At 48.5% G+C, this 12474-nt stretch overlaps 1 protein-coding gene across 2 annotated transcripts in view; it reads right to left on the bottom strand.

Annotated features, from left to right (window-relative positions):
* MAU2 (MAU2 sister chromatid cohesion factor) overlaps positions 1-3795 on the bottom strand; it is a 158918-nt gene extending 155123 nt beyond the window's left edge. Inside the window, exons 1-2 of one of the 2 annotated variants that reach the window (XM_063914566.1) lie at positions 3403-3795; positions 533-550 (exon numbers count right to left, since the gene is read on the bottom strand). In XM_063914566.1, the coding sequence (XP_063770636.1) occupies positions 533-550; positions 3403-3747 (363 nt within the window). In that variant the 5' untranslated portion in view covers positions 3748-3795. The remainder of the gene's footprint in view (positions 1-532; positions 551-3402) is intronic. The other variant, XM_063914567.1, reaches the window with a different exon arrangement.
* Between the last annotated feature and the right edge of the window lie 8679 nt (positions 3796-12474).

Here is a 12474-nt window from a genome sequence, read left to right as displayed (position 1 = left end):
CCTACTGTGATCATGTTTAGGTCTGAAATCCATGTGTAATTAGTGTTACCTCTAGAAATTGTAGAGGGCAGGGCGCCGGACTGCGAGGATATATGTGTGCGCGCGTAGTCCGAAGCAGGGCGTGGCCAAACAACGTCATTTAAGTGGGCGGTGTGGCCCACAGATGTTGCTACAGGGGGCGTGGGCGGCGTCACTGTTGGGGGCGTGCCCAGCACCTATGGAGAGAGATAAAGCACTAACCAATCAGCCTTTATCGCTCATTTTACAGGCTGTGCTTGAAAAAAAGACAGTAAAAAAAGTGACAGGAGTTGATTGATTAGTGCTTTATCTCTCTTCATGCTTTGATAAATACACCACCACAAAGTGCTGTTCTCCTGTGCATTTACTTGGGGTGTAGAAACCTAATGCACTGATTATACAAGGCTGCTGTCCATGCCTGCTGAATGCATAGATGCCTGTACAGTACCAAGAAAATAAAAATGAATCAATCAATAAAAGCTGTTTTCACTTTCAGCACTCAGAAAAAGGATACTTGTTGAGAAATGAACCACTGAAAAACAAGACCAGAAAGAGAGTTTATTAGTTACAACCTCATATAAAGAAAAGTATGTAATCTACGGATTGGGTATGGGTGACCGGTAGTTGGGATTGTGCCGGTTACCATACAGACGTCGTGGCCCCTGGGAGGCGAGCACAACGAAGCCCCATGTGGGCTGGGTGACAAGCTGCGCTCGCCACAGCAGGTTCCATTCCCAGTATATGGGGGTCGTGGACACCCACAAGTGGGAAAAGTCACTGTTACTCTGCATTTAGAGGTGACGGGATGTAGCCGGCGGTATTGTGACCAGCAGTCAGGTCACATATCTACATCCCGTAATCTACAACTAGTACAAAACAAGATGAAACCCAGAGCTACAGGGAGTTATGCATTCTGTTCCGCTCATGGAACCAACAGGATTAAAGCGACATTACCACTAACTTTAAAGCAGTAATCAGTGATAAGGCTGAACAAGCCTTTATTACTTTTAATTTAGTTGCAGTCTCTCTAAAATCCTGCTAGTTCCATAAAATCCAGACCTATTACACAAGTAACACTTTACACACCAGACTTTAATTTACTGACATGTTTATAGACTCAGAGCGGACACAAACTAATGACAGCTACCAATAATGCGGTATCTCCATTACTGCTCTATGGTACAATAACACGACCACAGTAAATTATACTAACTAATTTGACTTTAAACTCAACTTCTAGCCCAGATGGCGGCACTGGCATCATTTATTGGTCATTTGAGACAAAAATTCCCACTATTCTTTCTTTGAGAAAATCAGAAGTAAAAAAAAGAAGAAAAAAAAAAAAAAAAAGCGCCCCATTAAACAAATACATGAAGTTGTAACATGCAAGTAAAATAAATTTACCTTTTTGCATTAAATAATTTAGTAAATAAGACCAAACTAGTGAAGCATATTACAAGTGATTATCAACGCAACAAGGGCATTTGACAACAAGTGCTGTGGGGTTTTTGAATAAAGGAATGTACAGTAAAATGCAATTAAAGCACCGCCATTAGTAATAAAGGGTCAAATAAACAAGGCCAGGTGTAAAAATGGGTGGTCTTCTGTATGCCGGCGGTCGGCCTCCCGGCGCTCAGTATACCGGCGCCGGGAGCCCGACAGCCGGCATACCGACACTTATTTTCCCTCGTGGGGGTCCACGACCCCCATAGAGGGAGAATAAAATAGTGTGGCGCGCGTAGCGCGCCACCGTGCCCATAGCGTGGCGAGCGCAGCGAGCCCGCAAGGGGCTCATTTGCACTCGCCACACTGTCGGTAAGCCGGCGGTCGGCCTCCCAGCGCCGGTATGCTGGTCGCCGGGAGCCCGACCGCCGGCCAGCCGTAGTGAACCCGTAAAAATAGTTAATACATTTACAGGATAATGCCCTTTCACGATACCAAGAAAGACGATTTAAATAAAAAATTAAAAAATGGAGTAAACATTGTGATTTCTCTCTCTTTTAGACCAATATCACGGGTCGCAGCCGGGAGCCTGACACGGGAGCTACCTGGCTGCGACCCGCATCAACCCCCTTTCCCACCGTAGTCACCAGCCCAGCATATTGTCAGGTTGGTGATGTTGCTTGTGACGCAGCAAAGCTTGGCGATCACATGATCTCCAAGTGCCGTCCGTACATTCATTGTAAACGGGAAGCCAGGTCAATGCAACCCAGCTACCGTTTACACTGCAGTTTGCCAGGATGAACACGTGTTCAACCCAGCAAACTACCCGAGTTGGAATACTGGATCACTCGACCTGGATTATTCCAACGCGGCCCTTTTTCACCGAGCAGAAACACGGGTTGTGCACACTCATGTACAATAACCCGTGTTATATGCTGGCGGTGTAAAAGGGGTAAAACTGACCTACTGGATAAAAATGCTATAGGCAGTGCCACACTGGACGACATGAACAATATTGTTCAATATTTTCCCTTGAACTTCCCAGATTAACAATAATGAACGTGATAGAGCAGCCACACTGAGCAATTTAATAAACAATATGCCTAAATCGCTTGACACTGGGTTTCGGCACCTGTGTTTGTTCTGCATTTACATGTCATCGCTCATCATTTGCACTGGCAACACTGAACGATATGCACAGTGTCATCAACGACATAGTCAGAATTGAGCTGCAGGGACCGACGACCTCATTGACGACCTGCGGGAGCGCACATCATTCATACTGGCCACACTGGGCGATATTTTAAACAAAGACGCTCAGAAGGGTGAAAATTAGCTATATTGTTTAAAATATCGACCAGCGTGTCAGGCCCTTATGAACTGCTGTTAGAGAATAGATATAAGTAACAGGATAACAGATTTCCTGCAGACAGGTGACCAGAGACAATTTAACAGTGTTACCAATGATACACTGTCAGGGCTATGTAGGAGAGTATATATTGTGGTGAGAAACAGATGCGATAGGGCACTGTGTGCGGGGACAGAACTGATCTGGCATTGCCATTTATATGTGAGGACTCAAACATTAATTCCGAGCAGTGTGTAACAAATGCCATTTGGATATAAAGTTACATGTCATACACTACATTAGCTCTGCCTGGGCACTAATCCTAATGAACAAATATGATCCGTAGCTGCACAGCCAGTGATACTAGTAGCTGGGGCTGATCAGAGGTCTGTGAATTCAGAGCTGATCTAATGGAGCTGGGCTGGCAATGCTGGAGCTCTGCCAACACTAGGATGGGAGATGCCCCTAATACACATTAGCCCCCACCACCTCCCAGATCAATGCCCCGCTCCCATACTCCGGATACCCCCCCAAAGCCCACTGTTCCCCGCCCCCCCCCCCCGGGCATGCCGTGTGCCGCAGTCTCCTCTCACCGCCTTCTCCAGGTGCTGCCGGGCCAGCTCGCTGTTCTTGGTGTGGTGGTACAGTACAGAGCCGAGCTGCAGGTGAGTCCGGGCCTCGATACGCTGCGGCGGCTTGAACTGGAAGACGGCCTGCAGGCAGTGCACGCACAGGCGGATCTTGGGTGGGCTAGAGGTGCGGAAGTGCTCGGCGAAACCCAGCAATGCTAAGTACCACGACTCCGAGGCCTCAGCCTGGGGAGCCACCACCGCCGCTGCCGCCATCACTGACACCAACAACAAGGCCCTGTGCCCGCCTCCGGGACAAAACTCGCGAGAGTAGCGCACAGTGCCGTCTGGGAATTGTAGTTTCCCCATTGTCTGCGCTGCACCCCGGCATTCACGGTCACGGGGCTGATAATGATAATGCTGTGTGACTTGTGATGTGATGGTGTGTCAGGCGTGGCGCTTGCCTTTTATCCAAATCACACTATATTTCCTTATGTCTGCTTAGCTGTACCAGGCTGTAGCTCCCTGATTTCATGCTTTATATGCCTTTCATTTAGATCCCGTTTCATATTTATTACGAAATGTAGCAATTGCATCTGGACTGGAGTAAGTAACTCAGGTCCTTTGGGTAAAAGTGGTGACTGTGCTGAATGTTCTGAGACATCATATAGAGAAGTTTACTATCTAGATTTACATTTCGTAGTATTATTCTTAACATTTATTTATAAAGTACCTGCACACTGAGTAGCATTTTACAATTGTGAACAAACTGAGAAATACAGTTTAATTCACATTTTATCCATTGTCCTCTCCTTGTTAATGTTGATTTCTCTTACGTCCTAGAGGATGCTGGGGTCCATATTAGTACCATGAGCTATAGACAGGTCCACTAGGAGCCATTGGCACTTTAAGAGTTTGAGAGTGTGGGCTGGCTCCTCGCTCTATGGCCCTCCTACCAGACTCTCAGTTTAGAAAATGTTCCCGGAGGAACCGGTCACAGCTAGGGGAGCTCCATAGGAGTTCTTTTAGTTTTAATATTTTAAATAGAGTTTAGGCACAGGTAGGCTGCTGGCAACAGCCTCCCTGCTTCGAGGCGCAAAGAGGGGGGGCGTCTGAGCCACTATCTCCGCTGACAGGACACTGAGGGGCAGATTTATTAAGCCTGGTGAAGTGATAAAGTGGAAGGTGATAACGCACCAGCCAGTCAGCTCCTTACTGTCATTTTTCAAACCCAGCCTGTAACATGGAAATTAGGAGCTGATTGGCTGGTCATTTATCACCTTCCACTTTATCACTTCACCAGGCTTAATAAATCTGTCCCTGAGCTCCTGAGGGGATCAAACGTTCCCCGCCACAGGGGATCGCTCACCCCAGAAGCATGCCACCACCCCCTTACAGAGCCAGAAGATCAGTGTCGAGTTAGTCACCAGCCCCCCTGGCAATGGGGGAGCCGATGTGTAGAGGGCGGTAACAGGGTATGGAGCGCAGTACTAACTGCGCTCCGGGGCTCAGTGGTACATAGTGTTGCGCTGTGAGGGGCGCCATGAGCCAGCGCCTACACACTACACTGACCACCAAGCCTTATCTGTCGGGGTCCCAGGATCGCTGCCAGCACTTTTCCTCAGGCCAGTATAATCTTCAGAAGAGTGGGAAGCAGCGCCATGAAAGGGGGCGGAGCTTCTCAGAGCGGACCCAGCAGCGTTCAGTGCCATTTTCCTGCCTGCAGAAGCGCTGTCAGGGAGAGCTGTCCCTCCACATCAACTCCAGCTATCTCTTACGGTACCAGGGGGTTGTACAAGGGTGGGGAGGCTGTATATCTGTACTGTGCTACCTATTAAGGTACACAGTAAGCGCTGGTTAGGGGTCTCCCTATCTATTAGCGCTGTGTGTGGGTTGACTCCAATCTCTGTGTCTCTCTTGCCATTCTTAGTGGGGAAACTGTCTGCGTGTGTGTGTGTGTGTGTGTGTGTGTGTGTGTGTGTGTGTGTGTGTGTGTGTGTGTGTGTGTGTAGTGTATGTCCAGGGACTCTGTGTCATATGCTGCGGAGGATGTGTCCTCTCAGGATGATCCCATTCCATGTAATCAGGATTGCACTGTGTTAGCGCAGGTCCCAGCAATGGAGCCTGAGTGGTTAGCCTCTATTAAAACTATGATTTCTCAGATTTCTACTAGGGTTGCACAGAATGAGTCTGCAATTCAAGTTTTACAAAACTCTGTGGCAGTTTGGTCCGGTTCTGTTACCTCATGGCCCCCTACTGTATGTTCCCACAAACGTGCTCTTGCCCAGATTATGCAAGATGACACAGATACCGATTCTGACACGGCAGACGGTGATGGGGATGTGCTGCGGGGGGCGGCTTCTCTTGCAGAAGGGGTGCAGTTGATGATAGAGGCCATTAGAGGCGTGTTGAATATTGCTGATACAACGCCTGAGCAATTGGAGGAGGCTTACTTCACTGACAATAAGAAAGCCTCACTAACCTTTCCTGCGTCTAAAGGAATTAAATGCTATATTTGAGAAAGCCTGGGAAAACCCGGAGAAAAAAAATTCAGATCCCTTGAAAGGTTCTGGTTGCTTTCCCTTTCCCTGAGGAGGATTGGGAAAAAATGGGAAAACCCACCCATAGTTGACGCGTCTGTATCCAGACTCTCAAAAAAGGTGGTTTTACCTGTTCCAGGATCTACTGCGTTAAAAGAACCGGCTGATCGCAAAATTGACACTACGCTCGAATCCATATATACGGCTTCAGGGGCGATACTACGTCCTACTATTGCCTGTGCACGGATTTCCAAAGCTATAGTAAAGTGGTCAGGCACGTTACTTGAGGATTTGGATACAATGGATAAAAGTGACATTAAATTGTTTTTACGAAACATTCAGGATTCTGCAGGATTTATGGTGGAATACATGAAAGACCTGGATTCCATGGCTGCAGGGATATCTTCTTTGTCTGTCTCAGCTCGTAGAGGACTTTGGCTGCGCCAGTGATCTGCTGACGCGGAATCCAGGAGAGGTGTGGAGACCCTACCCTACACAGGTCAGGCTCTCTTTTGGGAAGCGTTGGATGCGTGGATTTCCACGGCTACAGCGGGTAAGTCACCTTTTCTTCCCTCAGCTGCACCTGCTACGAAGAAACCTTTTTCTTCAGCTGCATCACAGTCCTTTCGGGCTGCTAAAACAAGAAAGGCCAAGCCGTCCAACACCTTCTTTAGAGGAGGTCGGCCAAAATCCAAGAAACCTGCTGCTGCGGGTTCCCAGGAACAGAAGCTTGCTTCAGGTACGCCAAAGTCCTCAGCATGACGGTGGACCGCGCGGCCTGGAGGTGGGGCCAGTGGGGGCGAGACTCAGGCATTTCAGTCACATCTGGGTGTCGTCAGCCCTGGATCCCTGGGTGCAAGATATTGTGTCCCAGGAGTACAGGCTGGAGTTTCAAGATCTCCCTCCTCACCGATTCTTCAAATCAGGCTTGCCAGCTTTGCTGGCGGACAGGGCTATCCTACAGGAAGTCATCCAGAAGTTGGTGGAATCACAGGTTATTGTACCAGTTCCACCCCATTTGCAAAAATAAGAATTTACTTACCGATAATTCTATTTCTCATAGTCCGTAGTGGATGCTGGGGACTCCGAAAGGACCATGGGGAATAGCGGCTCCGCATGAGACTGGGCACAAAAGTAAAAGCTTTAAGACTACCTGGTGTGCACTGGCTCCTCCCCCCATGACCCTCCTCCAAGCCTCAGTTAGGATACTGTGCCCGGACGAGCGTACACAATAAGGAAGGATTTTGAATCCCGGGTAAGACTCATACCAGCCACACCAATCACACCGTACAACTTGTGATCTGAACCCAGTTAACAGCATGATAACAGAGGAGCCTCTGAAAAGATGGCTTACAACAATAATAACCCGATTTTTTTGTAACAATAACTATGTACAAGTATTGCAGACAATCCGCACTTGGGATGGGCGCCCAGCATCCACTACGGACTATGAGAAATAGAATTATCGGTCCACTAGGAGTAAATTCTTATTTTCTCTGACGTCCTAGTGGATGCTGGGGACTCCGAAAGGACCATGGGGATTATACCAAAGCTCCCAAACGGGCGGGAGAGTGCGGATGACTCTGCAGCACCGAATGAGAGAACTCCAGGTCCTCCTCAGCCAGGGTATCAAATTTGTAGAATTTAGCAAACGTGTTTGCCCCTGACCAAGTAGCTGCTCGGCAAAGTTGTAAAGCCGAGACCCCTCGGGCAGCCGCCCAAGATGAGCCCACTTTCCGTGTGGAATGGGCTTTTACAGATTTTGGCTGTGGCAGGCCTGCCACAGAATGTGCAAGCTGAATTGTACTACAAATCCAACGAGCAATCGTCTGCTTAGAAGCAGGAGCACCCAGCTTGTTGGGTGCATACAGGATAAACAGCGAGTCAGATTTTCTGACTCCAGCCGTCCTGGAAACATATATTTTCAGGGCCCTGACTACGTCCAGCAACTTGGAATCCTCCAAGTCCCTAGTAGCCGCAGGCACCACAATAGGCTGGTTTAAGTGAAATGCTGAAACCACCTTAGGGAGAAATTGAGGACGAGTCCTCAATTCTGCCCTGTCCGTATGAAAAATTAGGTAAGGGCTTTTATAGGATAAAGCCGCCAATTCTGAGACACGCCTGGCTGAGGCCAGGGCTAACAGCATTACCACTTTCCATGTGAGATATTTTAAGTCCACAGTGGTGAGTGGTTCAAACCAATGTGATTTTAGGAACCCCAAAACTACATTGAGATCCCAAGGTGCCACTGGAGGCACAAAAGGAGGCTGTATATGCAGTACCCCCTTGACAAACGTCTGGACTTCAGGAACTGAAGCTAGTTCTTTTTGGAAGAATATTGACAGGGCCGAAATTTGAACCTTAATGGACCCTAATTTCTCTATCGTCCTAAGTGGATGCTGGGGTTCCTGAAAGGACCATGGGGAATAGCGGCTCCGCAGGAGACAGGGCACAAAAAAAGTAAAGCTTTTACCAGATCAGGTGGTGTGCACTGGCTCCTCCCCCTATGACCCTCCTCCAGACTCCAGTTAGATTTTGTGCCCGAACGAGAAGGGTGCAATCTAGGTGGCTCTCCTAAAGAGCTGCTTAGAGAAAGTTTAGCTTAGGTTTTTTACTTTACAGTGAGTCCTGCTGGCAACAGGATCACTGCAACGAGGGACTTAGGGGAGAAGTAGTGAACTCACCTGCGTGCAGAGTGGATTTGCTGCTTGGCTACTGGACACTAGCTCCAGAGGGACGATCACAGGTACAGCCTGGATGGTCACCGGAGCCGCGCCGCCGGCCCCCTTGCAGACGCTGAAGAGAGAAGAGGTCCAAAATCGGCGGCTGAAGACTCCTGAGTCTTCATAAAGGTAGCGCACAGCACTGCAGCTGTGCGCCATTTTCCTCTCAGCACACTTCACACAACAGTCACTGAGGGTGCAGAGCGCTGGGGGGGGCGCTCTGAGAGGCAAATAAAAACCTTATTAGAGGCAAAAAATACCTCACATATAGCCCACAGAGGCTATATGGAGATATTTAACCCCTGCCTAACTTCAAAAATAGCGGGAGACGAGCCCGCCGAAAAAGGGGCGGGGCCTATCTCCTCAGCACACAGCGCCATTTTCTCTCACAGAAAAGCTGGAGAGAAGGCTCCCAGGCTCTCCCCTGCACTGCACTACAGAAACAGGGTTAAAACAGAGAGGGGGGGCACTGATTTTGGCGATATTGTATATATATAAAAGATGCTATAAGGGAGAAACACTTATATAAGGTTGTCCCTATATAATTATAGCGTTTTTGGTGTGTGCTGGCAGACTCTCCCTCTGTCTCCCCAAAGGGCTAGTGGGTCCTGTCCTCTGTCAGAGCATTCCCGGTGTGTGTGCTGTGTGTCGGTACGTGTGTGTCGACATGTATGAGGACGATGTTGGTGAGGAGGCGGAGAAATTGCCTGTAATGGTGATGTCACTCTCTAGGGAGTCGACACCGGAATGGATGGCTTATTTAGAGAATTACGTGAGAATGTCAACACGCTGCAAGGTCGGTTGACGACATGAGACGGCCGACAATCTATTAGGACCGGTCCAGGCGTCTCAGAAACACCGTCAGGGGTTTTAAAAAACGCCCATTTACCTCAGTCGGTCGACACAGACACAGACACGGACACTGAATACAGTGTCGACGGTGAATAAACAAACGTATTTCTCATTAGGGCCACACGTTAAGGGCAATGAAGGAGGTGTTACGTGTTTCTGATACTACAAGTACCACAAGAAAGGGTATTATGTGGGAGTGAAAAAACTACCTGTAGTTTTTCCTGAATCAGATAAAATAAAATGAAGTGTGTGATGATGCGTAGGGTTACCCCGATAGCAAATATTGGCGTTATACCCTTTCCCGCCAGAAATTAGGGTACGTTGGGAAACACCCCTTAGGGTGATAAGGCGCTCACACGCTTATCAAGTGGCGTTACCGTCTCCAGATACGGCCGCCCTCAAGGAGCCAGCTGATAGGAAGCTGGAAAAATATCCTAAAAAGTATATACACACATACGGTGGTTATACTGCGACCAGCGATCGCCATCAGCCTGGAGATGCAGTGCTGGGTTGGCTTGGTCGGATTCCCTGACTGAAAATATTTTATTCATGTAGAGCATTTAATAGGATGCATTCTATATATATGTATGTGAGATGCACAGAGGGATATTTGCTCTCTGGCATCAAGATAAGTGCGTTGTCCATATCTCCCAGAAGATGTCAGGGACACGACAGTGGTCAGGTGATACAGATCCCATACGGCAGATGGAAGTATTGCTGTATAAAGGGAAGGAGTTATTTGGGGGTCGGTCCATCGGACCTGGGGACCACAGCAACAGCTGGGAAATCCAACCTTTTTTACCCCAAGTTACATCTCAGCTAAAAAAGACACCGTCTTTTCAGCCTCAATCTTTCCTTTCCCATGAGGGCATGCAGGCAAAAGGCCAGTCATATCTGCCCAGACATAGAGGTAAGGGAAGTAGACTGCAGCAGGCAGCCCTTTCCCAGGAAAAGAAGCCCTCCACCGCGTCTGCCAAGTCCTCAGCATGACGCTGGGGCCGTGCAAGCGGACTCAAGGTGGGGGGGTAGTCTCAAGAGTCTCAGGGCGCAGTGGGATCACTCGCAAGTTGACCCCTAGATCGTACGAGTATTATCCCAGGGGTAAAGATTGGAGAGTCGAGACATCTTCTCCTCGCAGGTTCCTGAAGTCTGCTTTACCAACGGCTCCCTCCGACAGGGAGGCAGCATTGGAAACAATTCACAAGCTGTATATCCAGCAGGTGATAATCAAAGTACCCCTCCTACGACAAGGAAAAGGGTATTATTTTTCCACACTATATTGTGGTACTGAAGCCAGACGGCTTGGTGACACATAGTCTAAATCTAAAATGTTTTGAACACTTACATAAAAGGTTCAAATCGAGATAAAGTCACTCAGAGCAGTGATAGCGAACCGGAAAAAAGGGGACTATATGGTGTCCCTGGACATCAAGGATTACCTCCATGTCCAAATTTTGTCCTTCTCATCAAGGGTACCTCTGGTTCGTGGTACAGAACTGTCAATATCAGTTTCAGACGATGCCGTTTGAATTATCCACGGCACCCCGGGCCTTTTTACCAAGGTAATGGCCGAAAAGATGTTTCTTCAAAGAAAAAAGGCATCTAAATTATCCCTTACTTGCACGACCTAAAAAGGGCAAGTTCCAGAGAACAGTTGGAGGTCGGAAGAGCACTATCTAAAGTAGTTCTTCGACGGCACGACTGGATTCTAAATATTCCAAGAATCGCAGCTGTTTTCCGACGATACGTCTGCTGTTCCTAGGGATGATTCTGGACACGGTTCAGAAAAAGGTTTTTCTTCCCGAGGAAAAAGCCAAGGAGTTATCCGACCTGTCAGGAACCTCCTAAAACCAGGAAAGGTGTCTGTACAAGAGTCCTGGGAAAAATGGTGGCTTTTTACGAAGCAATTCCATTCGGCAGATTCCATGCAAGAATTTTCCAAAGGGATCTGTTGGACAAATGGTCAGGGTCGCATCCTCAGATGCACCTGCGAATAACCCTGTCGCCAAGGACAAGGGTATATCTTCTGTGGTGGTTGCAAAAGGCTCATCTATTGGAGGGCCGCAGATTCGGCATACAGGATTTGATCCTGGTGACCACGGACGCCAGCCTGAGAGGTTGGGGAGCAGTCACACAAGGAAGAAACTTCCAGGGGGTATGGACGAACCTGGAAAAGTCTCTTCACATAAACATTCTGGTACTAAGAGCAATCTAAAATGCTCTAAGCCAGGCGGAACCACTCCTGCAAGGAAAACCGGTGTTGATTCAGTCGGACAACATCACGGCGGTCGCCCATGTAAACAGACAGGGCGGCACAAGAAGCAGGAGTGCAATGGCAGAAGCTGCCAACATTCTTCGCTGGGCGGAGAATCACGTAATAGCACTGTCAGCAGTGTTCTTCCCGGGCGTGGACAACTGGGAAGCAGACTTCCTCAGCAGACACGATATTCACCCGGGAGAGGGGGGTCTTCATCCAGAAGTCTTCCACAGGCTAATAAACTGTTGGGAAAGACCAATGGTAGACATGATGGCGTCTCGCCTCAACAAGAAACTGGACAAGTATTGCGCCAGGTCAAGAGATCCACAGGCAATAGCTGTGGACGCACTGGTAACACCTTGGGTGTACAAATCAGTATATGTGTTTCCTCCTCTGCCTCTCATACCAAAGGTATTGAAGATTATACGGTGAGGAGGAGTAAGAACAATACTAGTGGCTCCGGATTGGCCAAGAAGGACTTGGTACCCGGAACTTCAAGAGTTGGTCACGGACGACCCGTGCCCTCTACTTCTGAGAAGGGACCTGCTACAACAGGGTCCCTGTCTCTTTCAAGACTTACCGCGGCTGCGTTTGACGGCATGGCGGTTGAACGCCAGATCCTAAAAGGGAAAGGCATTCCAGAAGAAGTCATTCCTACCTTGATTAAGGCAAGGAAGGAAGTCACCGCGAAACATTATCACCGCATTTGGCGAAAATATGTCGC

The sequence above is a fragment of the Pseudophryne corroboree genome, chromosome 1, assembly GCF_028390025.1.
Source record: "Pseudophryne corroboree isolate aPseCor3 chromosome 1, aPseCor3.hap2, whole genome shotgun sequence".
In the NCBI taxonomy this organism is placed as follows: Eukaryota; Metazoa; Chordata; class Amphibia; order Anura; family Myobatrachidae; genus Pseudophryne; species Pseudophryne corroboree.
Note: the sequence above shows the minus strand (reverse complement) of the source record. Positions and strands in the feature narration are given on the sequence as shown.